General features: G+C 37.8%; 1 protein-coding gene across 1 annotated transcript in view; it reads left to right on the plus strand.

The window, feature by feature from the left end:
• LOC124790162 (leucine carboxyl methyltransferase 1) overlaps positions 1–13,989 on the plus strand; it is a 63,652-nt gene extending 49,663 nt beyond the window's left edge. The window contains exon 5 of the mRNA XM_047257762.1: positions 7,384–13,989. Within this exon, the coding sequence (XP_047113718.1) occupies positions 7,384–7,582 (199 nt within the window). The 3' untranslated portion in view covers positions 7,583–13,989. The remainder of the gene's footprint in view (positions 1–7,383) is intronic.
• The last annotated feature ends 6,247 nt before the right edge of the window (positions 13,990–20,236 follow it).

Raw genomic sequence — 20,236 nt, forward strand, 5'->3', positions numbered from 1 at the left:
ATGGAGCACCAAACAATGTTTCAGGTTGCCATCCCCTAGACAGACTGCCTTCATAGGGCTACAGGCTCTGCCCACTTGACAAAAGAAGGAAAGGATATATCAGGACCAGATGAAGGAAAGATGACACATTCTCTGGTTCCTCCACAGATGCCTGGCTGGTTTGGAAGACCCTGTCAATAGCTACACTACTACTGGTATAGTCTTCTACTTCACTGAAGCATGAAAACATCTTACCCAAATGGATAGTGCTACAGTTAGTTGATGTCTCATAAGAGGCCTGATTAATTTTATTTTTTCTGAATTGCCAGTCTCTGGATGATTAGTTCTGTCACATATGTCAGTTTTTGATATATTGGAAATGCCATTTTCTACCAGTGAAACTTAGACAGCAACTCTAGACAAATGAGAAGATCTACCCAGAGATTTGAATGTATTATTATTTCATATCTGGAGAAAAAATAGTCAGATTTCAAAATTTGAATGTAATTACTTCTTCTGTCTGTAACTGTTTACCTTTTTCTTTGTTTTGGTACACTTGAAGGACAATGTCCTGTATCTCACTCTGTTAGCCATTGTAACCTGCAGTGGAAAAAGACTTACTAAGTATATAACTGATTAATGCAATCAGTACAGCAGCAGGAGAACCTGCACGTTCAAGCCATGAGTGAAAGAAATCTTAAAAGATGGTACTCTTGAATTAGACACTGTTGAAGTATTGTGTGAACTCTGCCCGCCGCTTAGCAAATTTCAATTCTATAACACAGTGAGAAGTATAGGATAGAAATGACTTGCAGAGGAATATAAAAATAAAATGGGAATATCTGAGAGGGCAGCCATGCAAGACAGTTTCATATCTTATTCACAAAACGCACTCATGAACACTAAAAGGTAATTTTTTCTTGCTTCAGTATGAAACCACAGATGTTACATTGTTCATAATACCAGACAAAAGAGAGGCCTTGGTGATCTCTGGCTGTAGATTATACACAGCGGTTACAATCTAGGCCTCCTACAGATGTTTCATTTATTTTGAAAGCACTATGTTACCCAAAGTATTCCATTTACAAATAGGATTGATGCATGAATAGAACAGTAAACTCACCAAGTTTGCATTTTGCACCCTACAGACGTTCTACGAGTGTCCCTCTGGTCATATGGTGTGTGTCAAGTGGTGGTCAAGTTCGTTCTGTAGCAACATCTTGTCATCACAGCAGTGTTGATGTGTTCTCTGAGCTTTTCCAGTGTTCTTGGCTCAGAGGAAATAGTCTCAAGACAATAGGTCACACGACTTTGGGGGGAGGAGGGGGGGGGGGGGGGGGCTGGGGCTGGGGCAAGGGAATTTGCCACATCAGCAGCACGGCCACTTCGAAACAGACGATATGGAAGTTCACCATTCAGGTAGTGACATTAACCTTCAGTGAATCTCATTCATGAACCATAATTTCAGAAGGATTTTCAGTGCCCCACTCTCTCACATTGTGGCGGTTAATGTTTCCAGATAAATGGAAGTTTGCACATTTTCCAGCACACAGAAGCTTCTCTTTCTTTATTGCTATTTTGTCAATGCACTGAACTTGTAATGTCAGCTGGTGGGCGTAATGGAAGCACGGTGAGTTTACAGATTAGTCATGGATCATAGATCAGTCATATTTGTACATATAATACTTTGAAAAATATAGAACTCTGAAAACGAATAAATCATCTGTAGTATCCCTTATATGCTGCACAGCCAACCTCTTTAAAAGTCCTGTTAACAATGTCAAAGTGAGTTCTGCAACACTACTAAGATGGAAACAAGAAGTATGAGCTTATATTAACTGTATTGTTATCAGGGAGGTGAAGTGGGGCAGGAATGGGGACACCCTCATACCCATGTGAAGTTCCTGAAGCAAATTTTGCCTCATTCAGGTGCTGCCACTGTCAGTTGTAGTCAGAACCATGAAAACAACACTGTTAATTATTATTGTATTGACTGCTAACCACTATTATATTATCTGCCATTTCATAAACTAATGCCAGTTAGAAACATGGATTCAGAAAGACAGAAAACTCTGTTGGTTACAACAGGCAGCACTTTCAAACTGAAATTATTATTATTATTTTTATTATTATTATTTTTAATAATTATTATTATTATTTTGCAAAAATCACCTGTAACAAGTACGAGTTCCTTCGTCTAACTTCAGAAAGATGAAACCACTTTAAACCACCGTGGATTAAAATAGTTTTATCATACAGAAATGACATGTGTGACACAGAATTTTAATCTTACCAATGCAAAAAGCAGGAGATCCACTTTCCAATACCATGCCTGGAACTCCTTTTTTAGTGTTTCGTTGTAATCATATTTCACGTGATCAGCCCTTTATTTATGAGGTATAGCATGTTTTCACTAATGCTGAACACAGATGATGTTCATTTTTCTTGTAGAAGGACTAGCATTATGTGACACAGTAAAATATTGTGATACATTGATTGGAGAAGTATGGTCCATGTTGTGCTTAGTGGTGGGACTTGGAAATGTAATATTGCACACACAGCAAGAAAGAATGAGCACACTGGTGTACCTGGTTGGGTTAAACCAGGGGTAGTCAACCTTTTTTTACCTACCACTCACTGTTGTATCTGTCAGTAGCAAAATTTTCTAACAACTCACCGGTTCAACTGTAGTGGTGATTTATAAAACAAGGAAGTAACTTCACATCATAAAATTTATAATGCAGAGTTACAGCAAGTTAAAGCAAATAATAACAATTATATACCAGACACTTTTTTCAAATTTTATGAAAACCTAATGAAAAATCTTCTAAACCCCTTACTGCCTAACGACCAACATGATAGCTGGAACGCCCGCAAGTGGGTGGTAGGGTCCTGGTTGCCTACCATTCAAACTGTACAGAAATTCATGACGCTATGTAAACAAACATAGGTAAAGATGCACTATGGGTAAACTTAAATTAGGAAAATAATATAAAAAAGGATAGCAAAAAATGGCACTAAGTTAAGTAACAATTCATACTGTCACCCAAAAAACCAGGCAGCATGATTGACATTGTGGGGCCGTTAGGTTGTTTAATGTCTACTGAGAAAACACAATTTTGATATGTGAATTGTTTATTGAAATTTGTAATACAAGCAAAAGCAGCCACTTATAGAGAACTGATGTGTGGCACATGGAAACACATAGTGGAGAACAGTTAAGCTCGTGCTCTTTGTTTTGTAAAAGTACATACAACCACCCAAATGTATATGCTTGCAGTGTCAGCAAGACTGATTATTGATAGTAATTGCCTGGGTAGATGGAGATGGAGATGGAGATGGGGTAGGGAATGGCATTTTGAGGCAAGGAGAGTGTAGCAAGGTAGTGTGGGTCAGGTCTTTAGCCAGATAACAGCAGCTGCACAGCAAGATGAAAGGCGTTCAGAGGATAGAGCGTATAAGGGATAGAGAGAGGTAGGAGAGGAGAAATGGAGTGAGGGAGAGAGTATGGGAGAAGGCTGAAAAAACGTGAGAGAAGAGGGGCAGGGCAGGAAGGGGACGGACAATGCAGTACGTAATCTGCTGGATGGGGAAGGAGTGGTGTGGACAAAAGAGAGAGGGAAACAGGTAACGTGAGGCAGTGGGAAAAAAGTTAGTGAAAGTTTCAGCGATGGGAATTGCGAGAACACAGGATATGCTGGAGACAGTTCCCGTGTGCACAATTCAGAGTAGGTTGTGCTGGAAGGGAGTAGCCAAATGGCCCACATAGTGAAGCAGCTGTTGAAGTTGTCAGTGTAGTGCTGGGAACATGTTTGCAACTGGATGGCCAAGCTTGTAGTATGCCACAGTTTGGCAATGGCCGTTCATGCGAGTAGACAGCTGGTTACTTGTCATGCTCACATAGAATGCTTGACAGTAATTGCAGTATAGCTGATACGTAATGTGGGTGCTTTGACAAGTGGCCCTGTCTTTATTGGTAAGAGATACCTGTGACTGGACCGCAGTAGGTGGTGATGGGCAGATGTATAGGGCACCTTGGTTAATCACAAGGGAATGACACATATGCTGCAGGATTGGAGTACTGATGGACAAGGATATTCTGTAGGTTGGGTGGGTAGCATAACACTACTTTGGGTGACGGTGTATAGGATTTTGAGCAGGATATCCTTCATCTCAGATTGCAATGACAGGTAGTCAGAACCCTGGTGAAGGATGTGGCTGAGCCGTTCAAGGCAGGGTGGTACTGGGTGATTAAGAGTGGCTGGTTAACAGGTTCTGTAGTGCTTCGAGAATTTTGGAGTAAATTCTAGAACCACTCAGCCATCCACACGTTAGAACACCCAATATTTTAAACGTGAGTGGGGAAACAAATGTGCCCTACTGCATGTTGCCTATTTGTATGTGCAGGGGGGGGGGGGGGGGGTGACCTTACGAGAAAAAGATGAACCCGGCGGCCGAACAGTGGCAGACAAGTACCTGTACGGTCCACAGAGTCTCCGTGTACGGGTTGAGAAGAACAAGGAAACTTTATGTAGTATTCTGTGCTTTTTAGTGTCTCTGTTGATTGTGAAAAGACTAATGAACAATTGAATATAGATTTCTATGTCCATTCATGTATTGGACTCATTTAAGACTAGAGACTTTTGAATTACTTCAAGTCTTGGCTATGAACGAAGAAAGACACATGTATGCTATTTGAATATATGTAAATGAGTCTAATGTTTAAGGAATAAATTAGCTTGCAGAAGTTATTGTCTGTGAAAGTTGAAAATATATAGTGATTGAACTGAAAAGTATTTTACAAGTCCCAAAATTATTTCAAGGATAGAGAAGTATTTTAATAAATTCCTTTAACTAGCTATAGTCTTCGGAGAAGAAGCTTTTGGGAGATTCGTGTAGCTGAGTAATCAGAGAAGAGGATCGGCTACACACAATGTGCAAGTTAACTGAATTGAGAGACGTGTGTGCTTTGCAACCCGATACCACACTGTCTCTTGTTGTCTGAAAATCATTAGAGTTTGCTGGTGTCAGAGGAGGCGATGGCACACGAGATCAGTTTGTGGATGAGCTGGGTAGGGTATTTTCTGTCAGTAAATGCTTTAGTAAGATATATCAGCATATTTCAACAACTCCTGGTTTCCACTTATATGTGATATCCCTGGGTGGCATGGAATGGGTGACAACTGTCAAAGTGGAGATATTGTTGGTGGTTGGTGCACTTGATATGAATTGACTCATTTATGGAACCATCTGAGAGGTGCAGATCAACTTCTTGGACAGTGACTTAATTTAGTTGAAAAGGACCAGGTGAAGCAGATTTTGGGAGTAGGCATTAAGGTTATAGAGGAAGGAGCAAAGGTTTCCTCTGCCATGAGCCCAGATAATGAAATTATAGTCAGTGAATCTGAACCAGACAAAAGGTTTTAGGTGTGTACTGGATAGGAAGGGTTCCTCCAAATGGCCCATAAATAATTTTGCATAGGATGGTGCCATATGATTACCCCTAACAGTATCACGGGTTTGTTTATAGATTTGGCCTTTGAAAGTGGATTAGTTGTGTGTCAGGATGTGGTTGGTTTGGATGTTTAGACAAGAGTTAGTGGGTTTGGTATTAGGAGGATGTTGAGAAAGGCAGTGTTGGATTTTGGTGTGTAAGGTCATTGCTTCCACAGTGACCACCAGGATTCTGGTGGTATAATGGAACAGTAACTGTGAAGGTGGTGAAGGGAGTGGGCAGTGTTTTTGGTGTAGGATGGGAGGTTAAGGGCAATGGTTTGGAGGGTTTGGTTAACAAGGACAGAGACTTGTTCAGTGGGAGTGTTGTACCCAGCCTCAGTGGGACAGCCAGTGGGAAGATCTGTGGGGTTGGGTCTGTGAAGTATGCAAAAGGTAGTAGTGTGAGGGAGGGGCAGGGGGGGGGGCTGCTGGTGTGGGGAGGGAGATGGATTCAGTTGTCAGGTTTTGGGATGAAAGGCCTTGAGGAAGTGCGGGACTTCTGGGGTTAGATCATGTCTGTAATGTTTGTATGCAAATATGTCTGAAAGTTGTCGGAGACCCTCAGTCACACAGTCACTACAATTCATAACCACTGTGGTGGAGCCTATTGAAATGATAGATCTTCTTATAGAAACAGTTAATAACTTAAAGTTGTTTTGGAGTTTGAAAATAAGAATTTTTTTCTTTATAGTAGGAAAGTTCTGGCAGAAACGTTCGGAGTAAAAAAGACCACTCACTGAATAACAGAGGCATTGAGCTGTTAACAGGCATGCACAATAAAGAAAGAAAATTACTAGCTTTTTGAATAAATCCATTCTTGAGCTAGAGTACACACACACACACACACACACACACCTCTAAATAGTGGTGGTTGGAGCGCACAGTCAGGATTGCAGTTTGGCAGGTGGACTAGGGTGGGATGAGGTTGTATCAGGTGGTGTGGGTAGAAGGAGAGAGAAGCTGGATGAAGAGGGTTGGGTAGCTAGCGGCTTGGAATGAGGCAAATGGTTTGCTGGCTAGAAATGTGAGAGAGAGGGCTGGCAGCTGCATGGGCTAGGGATGTGATGCATGGGCATCAGCAAAAAGTTAACATGTGACACATTGTTTGGAGCCAGTGTAGTGTGTCCATAACAAAGGCAAGGGAGAAAATGAGGGAAACAATGTGGACGGATAATACAAGAGAGACAAATTAGATGTAGATTATGAAACAGTAACAAAGGATGGATGGCACCATGTTTAGGATGGAAGGGAACCATTAGGTAGTATAAATATAGTAAGAAAGTTCTGGTGGAGTATAGATACTTTAAGAGTAAAGGACAACAGTCACCAAAAGGGAGAAGTGATGTAGGTCATTTCCAACAATGATAGCAATACCTGTGTAAAAAGACACATGCTTGCTAATATCTCCTGTGGTATGAATGTGTTTATTTCAGGAACGGCTTTCTCTGTACTGTTCAGTTCCATGATTGAGTGACTCGTCTAGCGACTCCCTTCCACCCTAAACCTCGTGCCACCCTTCCTTTGGTTCCGTCTCATAATTTACATCTACTGTTTGTCTCCTGTATTGTCCATCTGCATCTCTTCCTATGTTTTCCTTATCTCGCCTTTGTTACTCACACACTTCACCAGCTGTGACCAGTATGATCTTGCATGACTTTTGTTCTGATACCTGTGTGTCACTTGTATAGCTTGTGCACGTGCCACCTTCCCTTCCACAGTCCTAGCTAGCAAACTGGCTGCCTCCCTCTGAGCTGCTCGCTACCAAGCCCCAACGCCTCTTCCTCCCTCGCTCCCTCCCTCCCTCCCTCCCTCCTCGTGCATACCTCTCACAACTTATTTTATGATTATTATTCTTGTTGCTAATATCACAGCTATCACCACCGTCACAATTCTTTCTCCGTGCTGCAGGTTCTTGAACACGTCTTGGGATGGGGCTCGAGCTTGGGACATGGTGCAGATATATTCAGCTCTTCCTGCTTCAGAACGACAACGTATAGAGCGCATAGAATTTTTGGATGAACAAGAACTACTAACACAGTTATTCCAACATTACTGCATTGTAATAGCCTGGAAGGGTGAGATATTCAATGACATTGACATAACATAAATCCATTTAGGCTACATTTTTTTATGAAATACTGCAGTATTAATTAGACATTAATTAATTTTATATAAACGTAGCTTCATGCTTGTCTGAACCAGAAGTCCTACTACTGCCATCAATATAATAAGCTGTAGATTGAATCTCTGATAAGAGGTAATTTTGTGAAAGAAAACCCTACTCAGAGACAAGGCTCAGCTGAATGAAGCTGCTATTATCCTGTAGTGGCTATGTGTGTAGTATTAATTCTGGTGTTTGGCTACCTTATCAGCTGCAATACCAGAAATCAGGATAGAAGGATGCATAAGAGAAGCAAAACTGCATGGAAAATGCTGGTGAGCTCACAGTGTGAGATTTGAGGTGCAGGGCACAGATCATATAGCTTTGAATGGCTTTGATTTTCATACAAATTTACATTTTCATGAAGCATATGGATAAATTTCCATAAATCTCCAGAGTTTCAGGTGAAATTGGTGTTGTTATCCACTTAATTCCATTCTCCATTTTATTTTTCCTAAAAAGAGCCACAGTCTGAACAATAAAGTTACTTGTAAACAGTTTTCCATTTATATTAATGTGCACGTCAGTTTTAACCATTAGGCAAGTGGAACCATTCCACTGAAACTTTTAATATTTAAAGTATATGTGTTTCCTTAATGTGTGTATGATGTGATTTGCAAACAAGAACAACATGTGTAAAGTATTTATTTTTGCATAACATATGTCGTATAACTTTTTCTGTAGCATATTTTATGTTCACATATTCTAGACATTTTGAGCTTCACTGTTTCTTCTTGGCACTGCATAATACATAAAGATAATACATGAAGTAAATAATGCATGCCAGTCACTGCAAGAACAGTATTTCTAATCTACATTTAAACTGCTATTTTACAAAGTCGTAGAAAGATCAAACTGGGCTAATGATGCAATGATCAAGTGTTACAAATCAATGGTGCCATCAGTTACAAGTCTTCTAATGTGTTCTAGCTCCTGTACTGAGTGATTAATCATTACTTTCTCTCTGTCAGGTTCTTAGCAGTTAACACGTAATATGTTGACCTTGTAGCATCATTTCACTAGAGGCATGTATGAAACATTTCCTATGTATTTGCAAAGTCATCTTTATTTTTTCCAGAGGGCCTTTATGATATGAAAGATGCTCAAATTTCCCCTGTCAATAAGAACATCCCATAAACAAACAGTGTGGCTGGTTCATCCCAAGTATTTATTATGTCAGAAGTGAGATATTTGAAATTAATTTACATGTCTTCAGATGCGTAATGTTATTAGAACCATATTGTCCAAGTTCTGTTGAAGTCAATAAGAATGTTTTGTGCACCAATCTTTGTCAAACATATACATTGAATTATCTTTATATATTGAAATATTCTGCATTTTGTTTAAAATAATCTGAAACATCACTAAGAAATATATAAATGGTGTGCAACACATCAATGAATTGGTTGATTGTTAAATTGATCGAAAACTTCAAAAATGAGCTTCATTTAGGAGTAATAAATTAAAAAGATATGCCTTTCCTTGTCTGTAAGTTATTTGGTTTGCTTCAAAATATTTTATTCGGTGCTGTTTGTTATATATTTGAGAATTTATTTTGAGAAAAATGCCACCAATCTTTTATTCTCTTTATTAACATCACAAATCATTATTTTCCATTCTGTGTCCCAGACATTCTCATAAAAGATTTTGTTGAATTATTGTACATTCTTTTTAAAACCTTCTATTTCTCTCACTTTTTTTACTGTTTATGACAAATTGTAGAGTTTGTAAAGTGATAAATTGGCCCTTGAAATTTCTAGTATTTTCCTTTTTTATATTAGTCAATTTTGTCTTTGGAGTAACTGTTAGTGAGCTTATTATTCTTAGTGCTGTGAGGAAAGACAATTGCTCATGGTGTAGGACAAATGTGAGAACAGAGAATGCGCACGTAAACATGGAGTGGAATTATATAGCTCATTTTACAAAAATGGATTTGTGATCACACTTGAACTCAGTCAGCCACAAAACTTGATGTAATTATTTGCAAGTTCAAATATTTATTAGTTTACTCACATAATTGTGACCCAAGATCCTGTGATTCTGTATGATGTTTCTGTTTAGTCATTTATTTTCTCCATGCAACTTGATGATCTTAAATTTTTGGCGTCTTAGGTATGTGAGGTGTTCAGGGTTGTGTATAAAGTTCCATCTTTATTTATTGCAAACATTGTCATTAAAAAAATCAATCATGGAAGTGAATAGTACAGAGAAAGCAATTACCCAAATACATTCATATAATGGAAGTGACTAACAGACTTGTGCCTTGAAAGAGACATACAGGATATTGCTATGCTTATTACACAGCTACTCCTACATTGTTGGAAATGCTACATCACTCAGGTTTTTTTTTACATAAATATGAATAATTTACCCATGGTTCACTTTTCTCAGTTTTACACTTGTAGTAGGTTACCTGTGACACAGTTAATATGTTAAGATGGCCTCACAGTTTGAAGTTAGCAGAGTCATTTATGAAATTACTCTTTTTTAAAGTTTAGCGGCTACAATGGATGTAAGGGCTGTAGGTTGTTGCTTCACCTTGTTGGCTACCGGTAGTGTCCTGAAATTGGTAGGGAGAGCAACTCTGTAATTTCATTTATTTATTTTTAAATCTAGATTAGTAACCTACTCAACATGAGGTCTTTTCTGAATGGATATACAGATTCATCAGACATATGTGAAATCATGTGGTGTGGTGTTTTCAGTACTTCACAGTGCTGCCAACTCCTAATTATAAGATGCCACTTTTTAATACTGTTTACTTTGTGTGTTCGTAAAAAAACAGAAAGAATGAAACGCTGCACCGATTGGCTAAGAAGACCAGTTTTGGCTAAAGAAAATACGTTAAGCCTGAGTAACATCGTCCTACTGTGTAAATGCAGTGCATGTGTTAGTTAGGGGTCAACCTTGTCAACACCAACAATTCATTTAGTAGTATTACTCTGAACTTTTCAAAATCTCTTTGTTATATCAGCCAGTCTTCTTTTGCAATCTGCTCAGTTACTAGCTAATTCTAATGTCTCCAGCTAATGGTTAAGGCACTTGACAGTGGCATTAGAAACTTTGACTGTGTTACAGTTGTGTTTTATAACTGTATAGGGCCACAAATTATGTGCTGCAGCAGTGAAATACTGACTTCATAATCATGGAGATTATATTCCTGGTCTCATAATTATGAGGATGCTGGTTCAAATGTAGGTTATTTTTTGTTACTCGGAAATTAAGGTCATTATTTTTACATATCAGTGTGAAGTATCTCATTTCCATTAGCATAGTTAGGCTGTTTATAACTACATTAGTATATATGTATGTCCCAAACTTTGTTGAATGACAGTATTTGCCATATTCTTTTGAAGGAACAGTTAATAATAATTATTGCATTCACCTATACACAATCATTTACATGCAGAGAAACACATTAACCATAGTTTCTCAGCTAAAGAGTGCACCTCATTATTTCATTATACCTTCATAATGGCTTACCTGTAGAACATAAAGCTATTATTACAGGTACAGGCCAGCACTTAACCTTTAAGTTGATGAAGATCTGATCAGGAGATAAAAAAAAAGGAAAAGGTCAAATGATTGTCACTATGTTGTTGAGCCTGTAATTTCCTTCAGAACTTTTTTTTAAATACAACATTCATTCCATACATAATGATGAAACTTTCACAGGGAAGGTTAGTTTAGCTGTATAAGCAAGTATACAACTAACTTGTTACCTCTGGGATAGAATTACATTCTGTAGAGCCGATTCACATTATTGTTCCAGTCTAATTCAAGTTTACAACTGCAGCTTAGAATACAGTATACATTTCTGTATGCAAAACTGATCATGTGTTACTATTTAGTTCATTGATTATGTTTTTCAAGTTTATACATTTAATTTGGCCTAAATTTGTCTGGTGTGTAGATACTGAAACATGTTAATTTTGTACTGAGTAACTCAGTGATGTCTAAGAAAGGGATTAAATTATGAGATGTGCAGTAAATTACACAGAAATTATTTTATACATTAAACGGAACTATATTCATAAGTGACATGTAAGCTCACTTGATAGGGACATAAGAAAATAATTTTGAATTGAAATAGTTCACAATGCAATTTTTACTTGTATTTTAGTTCTTCTAATTCACCATTCCAGAGCAGATTGTTTTATATTTAGCTTTATTTGTATGATGCATGGTATCAGTATACAATACTTGCATCCAACATAGTTTAATAACACTATCACCTTGAAATAAATGAGCCATCCGTTAATTACCTTTGGGACAACTTCACTACTACGATTCTCCTTTGTTGTACATATGTACTGTTTCAAATTCTAGTCTTTGCAAAGGCATAAATGATTATGTAGACTAATATTTAGTGATAACCAAAGATTTAGTATTAAAGTCTCAGATAAAGTTTAAGAACCTTCTTGATATTATGCTTTCTGCAATATTCATTATTTCAATAATTCATACTTTTTCACATCATCCATTTCAAAGCTTGCTGTAGTTATGTGAAGAATGGTTCATGATCCATGACAAGATATATAACCCTCAATTTACAGACTAATCTCCATTGTATTCAGGCAGTACAAGACAATAGCAGACTTTATGCACTTGCATATATTACTTATTATTATTATCATTAGTATTGCAATTAGTGTTTTGTCTTGCATAAATTTGCAGTGTATAAAGGTTACATTAGAATCCAGATAAACAGTTTTACTCACTTCAATAGTTATATTTATTTTTCATATAAACAATATTTGATTCTGGTAGGTTTATTTTACATATCTTCCACCATGTATGCTTCATGAAAGTGAGTAGGAATTCTGAGATTGGAATGTTGCTGTTATTTCTTTTTAATTGCGTGTTTTCATGAAAGTAGAAGGAAAGTGTACCTCACATCCATCACAAATTTTGTAAGAGGGAGTACTATTATGTTTTGTATTACTATTGTGTTTTGTATTAATGAAGAAACAAAGCAACGAAAATTCTATTGCTTGAAATAAGTTATTTTTTCTTTCTGGAATGAGACAGTAAGTCTGCCAGCCCCACATTTATTCTTATTACAATTTATGAATAACATTGAATGCTGGTTCCAGGTTTCTGTTAGGATTGTAGAAATATTTCTAAATATCTTTATCTCTCCTTGACATTGATTAATACTGCAGTATACATAATAAAATAAATTTTATAAGTCCATAGATAAAATGTTTAAATATTAAAATCTGATTATTTAGATATCTTATTTTTCATTTGGTTACCGTTTCATGTTCTTTGCATATTTATCAGTGTGTGTCATTGATTCATGTAGTAGAGATTTGTCATTTATATTGTTAATGCAGTAAATAACTTTTTCATGATGTATCACATGCAGTTCAATGAAGATTAACATCCTGCTTGTGATATTAAATGGCTGTGCATCATTCATGCTAGCATGTGTTAATAATGTAAGACTGTTGTTATTGTATAAAGTCTCACAATGTTCAGGTACCCTATGAAATAGAAAATATGTGGCGAGTTGATGTTAAATACCATGCCTGTTGAACTTACTGGTGTGGATAAAAGAAAAAAAATATTAGATTTAACACTGGGATGTACCATATAAGTGACTTTTGCATTATGATCAGCCTTTTAGAACACTTTTCTGGGGTAATGGGTGAATGTTTCACTTGATAGTTCATTACAGTATGATTGTCTAATTATATCACTATATGTGTGTGTCCAGTGGAAATTGTAGGTATAACTTCAAAAATGCTATTATATTGATACCTATGGTAACTAGTCTTCTTATATTTTCATATGTGTATTAATGATTTGTAAGCATTAGATATTAAAATATCATTTCTGTCTGCTTACATTTCTTCAGTTTTTTTTTTCAATTAAGTTCCTGTTTTTATTTTCAATTTATTGATTTTCTGTTACATTTAATTCAAACTCCCTGTGAATTTGTAATAAAAGGTTGTATTTTATTAATTTGATTGGTGGGTGGAATGTTGTATAAATCACTAACTATGAAAGAAAAATTTATCATGTGAATTATGAGAGTTTTGAGTAGTTGTAATTTTCTGTTATAAAGACTTCCTTATATACTAATCCGAGTACAAGACACATTTCATTCTTGTCTTGCTTATGCCTTTGTCAGTTAATTTCTTTGTCATGCTGACATTTCATAATTGGTGAGAGATACTGTTTGCATTGGCATTTCTGTTCTGTGATATCAATATGTGAAGTCAACATGTGGATGTGAAGTGTATAATCCAAGGTTTTCGTGTCGTACCAATGTTAAAGAACATTTCAATATCTGCAATAAAATTAATCTGGGTTGAGTCCTCAGACTTTACCATTACAACCTGTTATATGAATATTTTGATAAATAGCCTCATTCCATTTCACATAGAATTACAAATCCTCAAAATTCTTGTTTGGCATTAAAACGTGATGAACCAGTGATAAAATATTTCTCAAGTTAAAAGCCTTCACACGTGAAAGAAATATAGTGCGATCTAAAAATTTGTCGAAGTTGACTTGAGTCCAAGAAATATATTGTGATCTAAAAATTTGTCGAAGTTGACTTGAGTCCAAGAATTGTTTTCAAGTTCTCCAACATATTATAATGAGCATAGTAGCAATTTATGCCCTTTTTATGTATGGTGTTTTTTCTAAACACAGTTTTCTCTTAAACAATGGAGTACTGTAACGAACTGATCGTAATACATTAACAGTAAACCCAGAATTTCTAAATTACTTGCTTATGAATGCCTCCCCCCCCCCCTTACCCCAAGACTAGCTACTGTTATTAACATTGATAAACCTTGCTTCTCCCATTCATTCAATCATTTTCATTCAATCATCCCTCATGTTTCAAAGGTTCAGGTCTCATTAAGTCCTTCATAGATGGACACCAACCCCCAAATCTAGTCAGCCTACAAATTTCCTGCACCATATCACACACCCCTAATCCTCTCATCACCTTCAAGAACCAGCTGCAGAGGAGCTCCCCCTTCATCACTCAGTATGATCCTGGCCTAGAACAACTGAACCATATGCTTCACCTGGGCTTTGACTACTTATCGTCGTGTACTCTTGATGAATACATGACACATAGCTTTGCGCCTCGCCAGGGCCCGTCAACACTGACATTGGATTGTTGATGACGAAACATGTTACCTGATCAGACAAGTCTTGTTTCAAATTGTATTGAGCAGATGGATGTGTACAGGTATGGAGACAACCTCAGGAATCCGTGGACACTGCATGTGAGCGGGAGACTGTTCAAGCTGGTGGAGGCTCTGTAATGGTGTGGGAAATGTGCAGTTACAGTGATATGGGACCCCTGATGTGTCTGGATACGATCCTTAACAGGTGACACATACTAATGCATTCTGTCTGATCACTTGCATCCATTCATGTCCGTTGTGCATTCCGATGGACTTGTGCAATTCCAGCAGGACAGTGCGACCCCTCACACATCCAGAATTGCTACAGAGTGGCTCCAGGAACACTCTTCTGTGTTATACACTTCAGCTGGCCAACAGACTCCCCAGACCTGAACATTACTGCCTTGCAACGTGCTGTTCAGAAGAGATCTGAACCCCCTCGTACTCTCTCAAATTCATGGACAGCCCTGCAGGATTCATGGTGTCAGTTCTCTCCAGCACTACTTCAGACATTAGTCGAGTCCATGCCACGTCATGTTGCAGCACTTCTGCGTGCTTTTGGGGGCCCTATATGATATTAGGTGGGTGTTCCGGTGTATGTGTGACTACATATCAGCTGTCCATCTGAATTAATAACCACTGCCAAACTGTGGTTAAGAGCAACGTTGACCACCTAGTGGTGGAGCACTCTGCTGAATACATTATGCTTGATTTCAATGGCTGCTTTGCAACCCATGCCATGTGGATCCTTCTGCCTCCCCTCACCCCATCCCATCCCATCCCCCCCAATACCTATGTTTCTACACTACAAAGTATGGAAGGGGTGGGGGCAGGGGAGGGAGATATATGTGTACACAGCAGCCTGAAAAAGGATTCATCTAAAAGGTAGCAAAGTTTTCAGTCTTTATTTGGTGAGTTGTTAACCTTTACTCCTAAATTATTTACATTCTACCAGAACTTTAGTGTACCACATTTTTTCTGTGTAACAGTGTTGTATGTTTATTTCATTAAATGAAACCTCACAGAAGTGTTAAAATTCTTCAATACTGGTGGGTGGGGCCTTTGTTTACAATAAAATACTACTAAAGATACCAGAAAACCCTCTGAAAAGGGTTATAACTATCTTATCTTTTTACAGTTCTGTACCTTAATCTGTAAAAATGGAAAAAAATGGAATTCTTATAGAACCACTTTGTTGTCAGTCTGCCTGACTGTCAAGAACCCTTTTTCTCAAGAATGCATGGATGTTTCAAGTTGAAATTTGTTACACACTAAGGCCTGCAGTCCCTTGGTGGTGTAAAAAATTGAAGTCTCTGAGTCAGTGAAATCAAAAGATAAGACCATTTAAGTCACATATTTTAATACTTGCAAACTCGATCATCAAAACTTCTAGGCTACTGCCTGTTGACTTAGAATCTTAAAAATGTGGCAAGCAGCAAGGTTTTGCAGTAGAAGTAAAGGACGACAATCAAAAATAGTTAATTTATAATTATCACATGTAAAAAAAAATTCTTTTGTCATTTGTTATTGACTTCAAAACTTAAACGTTCCCACAACCTCGTATCTTGTCAGTATCAGTGTCAATAACAGGCAGAAATTGTCGAGATTCTTAATTACGTTTATAGACAGTTCATCGTCCCGGGAATTAAGTTTATAAGAAACCCTCTGAGCATGGTCCTACTTACTTCCGTCTAATTTTTTACTGCCTAAAAAACAGAAATTGTAAGAAGATTAAGTCAAAGGTATCTACTGAAACTTGGGTTTTAGGATCAAAATGTGTTGTGAGATACATTGATATAGAAAAGATTAAAGGTAACGACTCACTGTATAGTTAAAGTTTTCAGTAATTAATAGGTACATAAACAAGACTGAAAATGTAGCTAAACTTTTGAACAATATCCTTCTTCATAGTTAACTTTAATGCATGTCAGAAGGCACTGCAGTTTTGAACAGCTCTTTGCGTTCCCCTCTACCCAACTCTAGCTGCCAATTAGATTCAGTCTTCCTCCAGATGGTGATAGATGTTCTCCTCCAGACTTGATTGGCAATGCAATTTTATTCATTGTTGTGCGAAGCAGTACTTTCTACAGTTTGACAACATATAGGGTGTTCTACCACCACCCATAGAAACCTTACCTCCTCCATACTTTCCTAATGCTCTTCCTCTCTGGGCAGAGGGGCACCTTCTGTGATGTGCAGTATAGTACAGAAGATGCACGAGTCATAAACCTGTGGAAAAAGATCTGTCTAATGCACCCACATCTTAGCCTATCAGGGACAGGGCCACCTGTGAAAGGCCTCTACCAGACTGTGGCCAAGAGTAGAGTTGACCAGCTTCTGTGAACTGCTTGGATGTTAATTATCCTTACAACACATCCTCCTGCCCTTACTCTCCAGTAGCCCATCTTGCTCCCTCCCATTTCATTCCTCTTTGTCACTGTGTGTCACATGCAGATCCCTATACCTGTATCAGAGTAAGTTCACTGGTGCCATGTCCCCATCTTGTGCGCTTGCTGCCTCTCCCGCCCAGCCTTCAGCCACTTGTCCCTTCAACTGCTCCACCCATTGCAACCCCTCACCTCATTTTAACAGCAGCGCTGTAGACATCTCGAGATCACACCCCTGCCTTTAGTCCTCGGGTGCTAAGTGCTGTGATTAGTCCACTGCATAACTTTGTTGCCACATACACACTGTTATAGTGCAGTATGTTGGCACCACCTCAATTTCCAATGTTTCCATGTGATATCGTGTGTTCACAGTGTGGTTCAGTCTTACATGGAATGGTGTATTGATGTATGGTAGTGAGAGAATGCCTCTGTGTAGTGACACTGTGGTGTGCATGAAGGGCGAAAAAAAAAATTTCAAAACAATCTAAAATTGTCATACCAAATGTACTGAAGTCTTTCAATGATCTGGCCAACAGTAGAGAAGCCACAAATAACATAAATTTTGCACATGTTCGTAAAATGATGACAAAGCTTTGTGATATTTTCAAAATGACTGTTTTGCCACGTAACAGCACAGTAACATCGGCAGAATCTGTAGATGTGAACATTTCTGTTCTGCAAGAGAGGTATATAAATGAAAAAGGAAAACAACACAATTTGAAGAAGTTACTGCGTAGAACTATGCTTCGACATTATGGCAGAGGAGATTATCCAATGGCTAGAAAAATACAGGATGGTCTCGATGTAAAAATTATTTGTTCTGGCTCAGAGACCTCTGTTCCCTGCACACTTGGTTTTTGATCGAGAGTGTAATGATGGACAAAAATTTTTAGTGGAATGTAGACACATTGCAGCAGCCAATGCACTTATTGTGTGCTGAGACAATAAGCTTGTAGTATACTTTGTTAAAACTTGGGTTGCACAACCCCAGCCCCCCCCCCCCCCCCCACACACACACACACACACACAAAAAAAAACTACATTTTGCTCAACTTCAATGGAAATATTGATTTGAAAGCACCTACAGTTACTTTAGTACATATTGGCAATTTGGGTGATGGGTGCAGTGATGAATGAACAGTAAGAGCGGCAAATAAATTTCTGGGAGGCATGGAATATTCTCAGTCATATTAAGGAGAGATCAGAATTGAAATACAGTAATGTCGGATGCTACCATAATTAATTTTATAGTTTTCTTAACAACTTCTCACTGGAAGCTTCTACAAGATCATCAGTGATGGCATTTTCAATTACACAGTGAAGTGTTTCCAGAATTTCTGCGTAAATTCTAGAACCACTTGGCCTTCGACCGTCTTGAACACACGATATTTTAAATATAAGTGTGAGAAGGCCTATCTACTGCATGTCACCTGTCTGTGTGGAGGCCCGAAGTGTGTAGTAAGAAGACAGACACTACACTGCAGTCGAACGGCACCGACAAGTGTTTGCCAGTTGTGCCATGGAGGTTTAATGAAAGAATACGGCAGACTTGAGGAACTTCTGTGTTATTCTGTACTGTTTTATAACTGAATATTGTTAGTGACAAAAGAGCAATTGAATAGAAAAAGATTTTTAGTAACTTTTAACTTTAACTTGCTAGAGGCAAGAAATGTGTATGATTCCTGTATAATAGAGTCGTGGTTATCGAGCCAACTCTGTTGTAAAGGTAGCTTAATTGTTTCTAATGTGAGACAACACAGGTGACTTACAAGAAGTCAATTGCTTATGTGAATTTTGTTCTGCGTGGAAGATATATATTCCTTTAACTAGCGTCACTTTTCGGAGACTGACGTAGCCGGCTATCCAGAAAAGAAGATCAATTGTGCATACCAAGTAAGTCTACGCGTGTAAAAGAAGTGAGAAGGTTGCAATCCAACTTCACACGTTTGTGTTGTCAAAAAATGTTAGAACAGGTGGAATGCTTTTAAACTTCTTACGGTATTTTATGTTTTCACATTAAAATACGATGTGTGATCAGAAAGTAACAAATTTTTAATTTGGTATCCTTTATACATCTGATTTTTTAAAAAAATTATGTTATTACAAGTGTTCATAATGTAGGTATGCATTTTCAGCTGTTTTGAATGTTTAGCTCATTGTTGACAGTTGAAGAGGTTATACATCTTTTAGAGTGCCTGGCCTTTTGAAAAAATAGATTAAAAAAATGTGCATTAAAGTTTGATTGAAAAATTGAATAAAGTGCGGCACTGCTTATGTGGCTTTTGGCGAATCTGCTATGAGTAAGACAAGAGAGTGGTATAAACATTTCAAAGAGTGTTGAGAAAATATTAACCACCTTGCATGCACTAGCACATCAATTACTGATGATAATGTGGAAAAAGTAAAGTGAACGGCTCTGGAGAATTATCAAATCACATCAGAGAGATTGCTGATGATTTGGCATACCCTTTGGCTCATGCCAAGCAATTTTTTGGACATTCAATGTCTAGCAGCAAAGTTTAGTCCGAAATTGACTTTTTATGGAAAACATATCGCATGCACATCGCTCAGGAATTGCTGAATTAAGTCGACAATGACCCATAACTTCTAAAGAAGGTTACGGTATATCATATGATGAAAGATGGGTATAAAGAGCATGACATCAAAACCGAGGCCCACTTGTCCCAACGGTAACTGCTTGAAGAACCAAGACCGAAAAAAATTCAGTAAGTGCGGTCACACATGAAGGTTCTCACTGTTTGCTTCGATTACAATGGGATAATGTACGAGTTCCTGCCTAATGATTATATGGTCAATAAGGAATACTATCTGCGAGTTTTGTGCTTTTTGCATGAAGCAATCCGAAGAAAATGACCAGAGTTGTGCAAAACCACTTAAAGATTCTTTAAGTAACACAAAAATTGTGATTACTTGATCACATCTTGCATGCGTCACATGCTCCTACAAACTTTGAGAATGTTCATAAATTTTCAAGTCCAAATAATTTTCTTCAAAATTTCTTGTAACCCCCCCCCCTTTTTTTTTTAAGCTGCTGGCAA

The sequence above is a fragment of the Schistocerca piceifrons genome, chromosome 1 (assembly GCF_021461385.2).
Source record: "Schistocerca piceifrons isolate TAMUIC-IGC-003096 chromosome 1, iqSchPice1.1, whole genome shotgun sequence".
NCBI classification, from domain to species: domain Eukaryota; kingdom Metazoa; phylum Arthropoda; class Insecta; order Orthoptera; family Acrididae; genus Schistocerca; species Schistocerca piceifrons.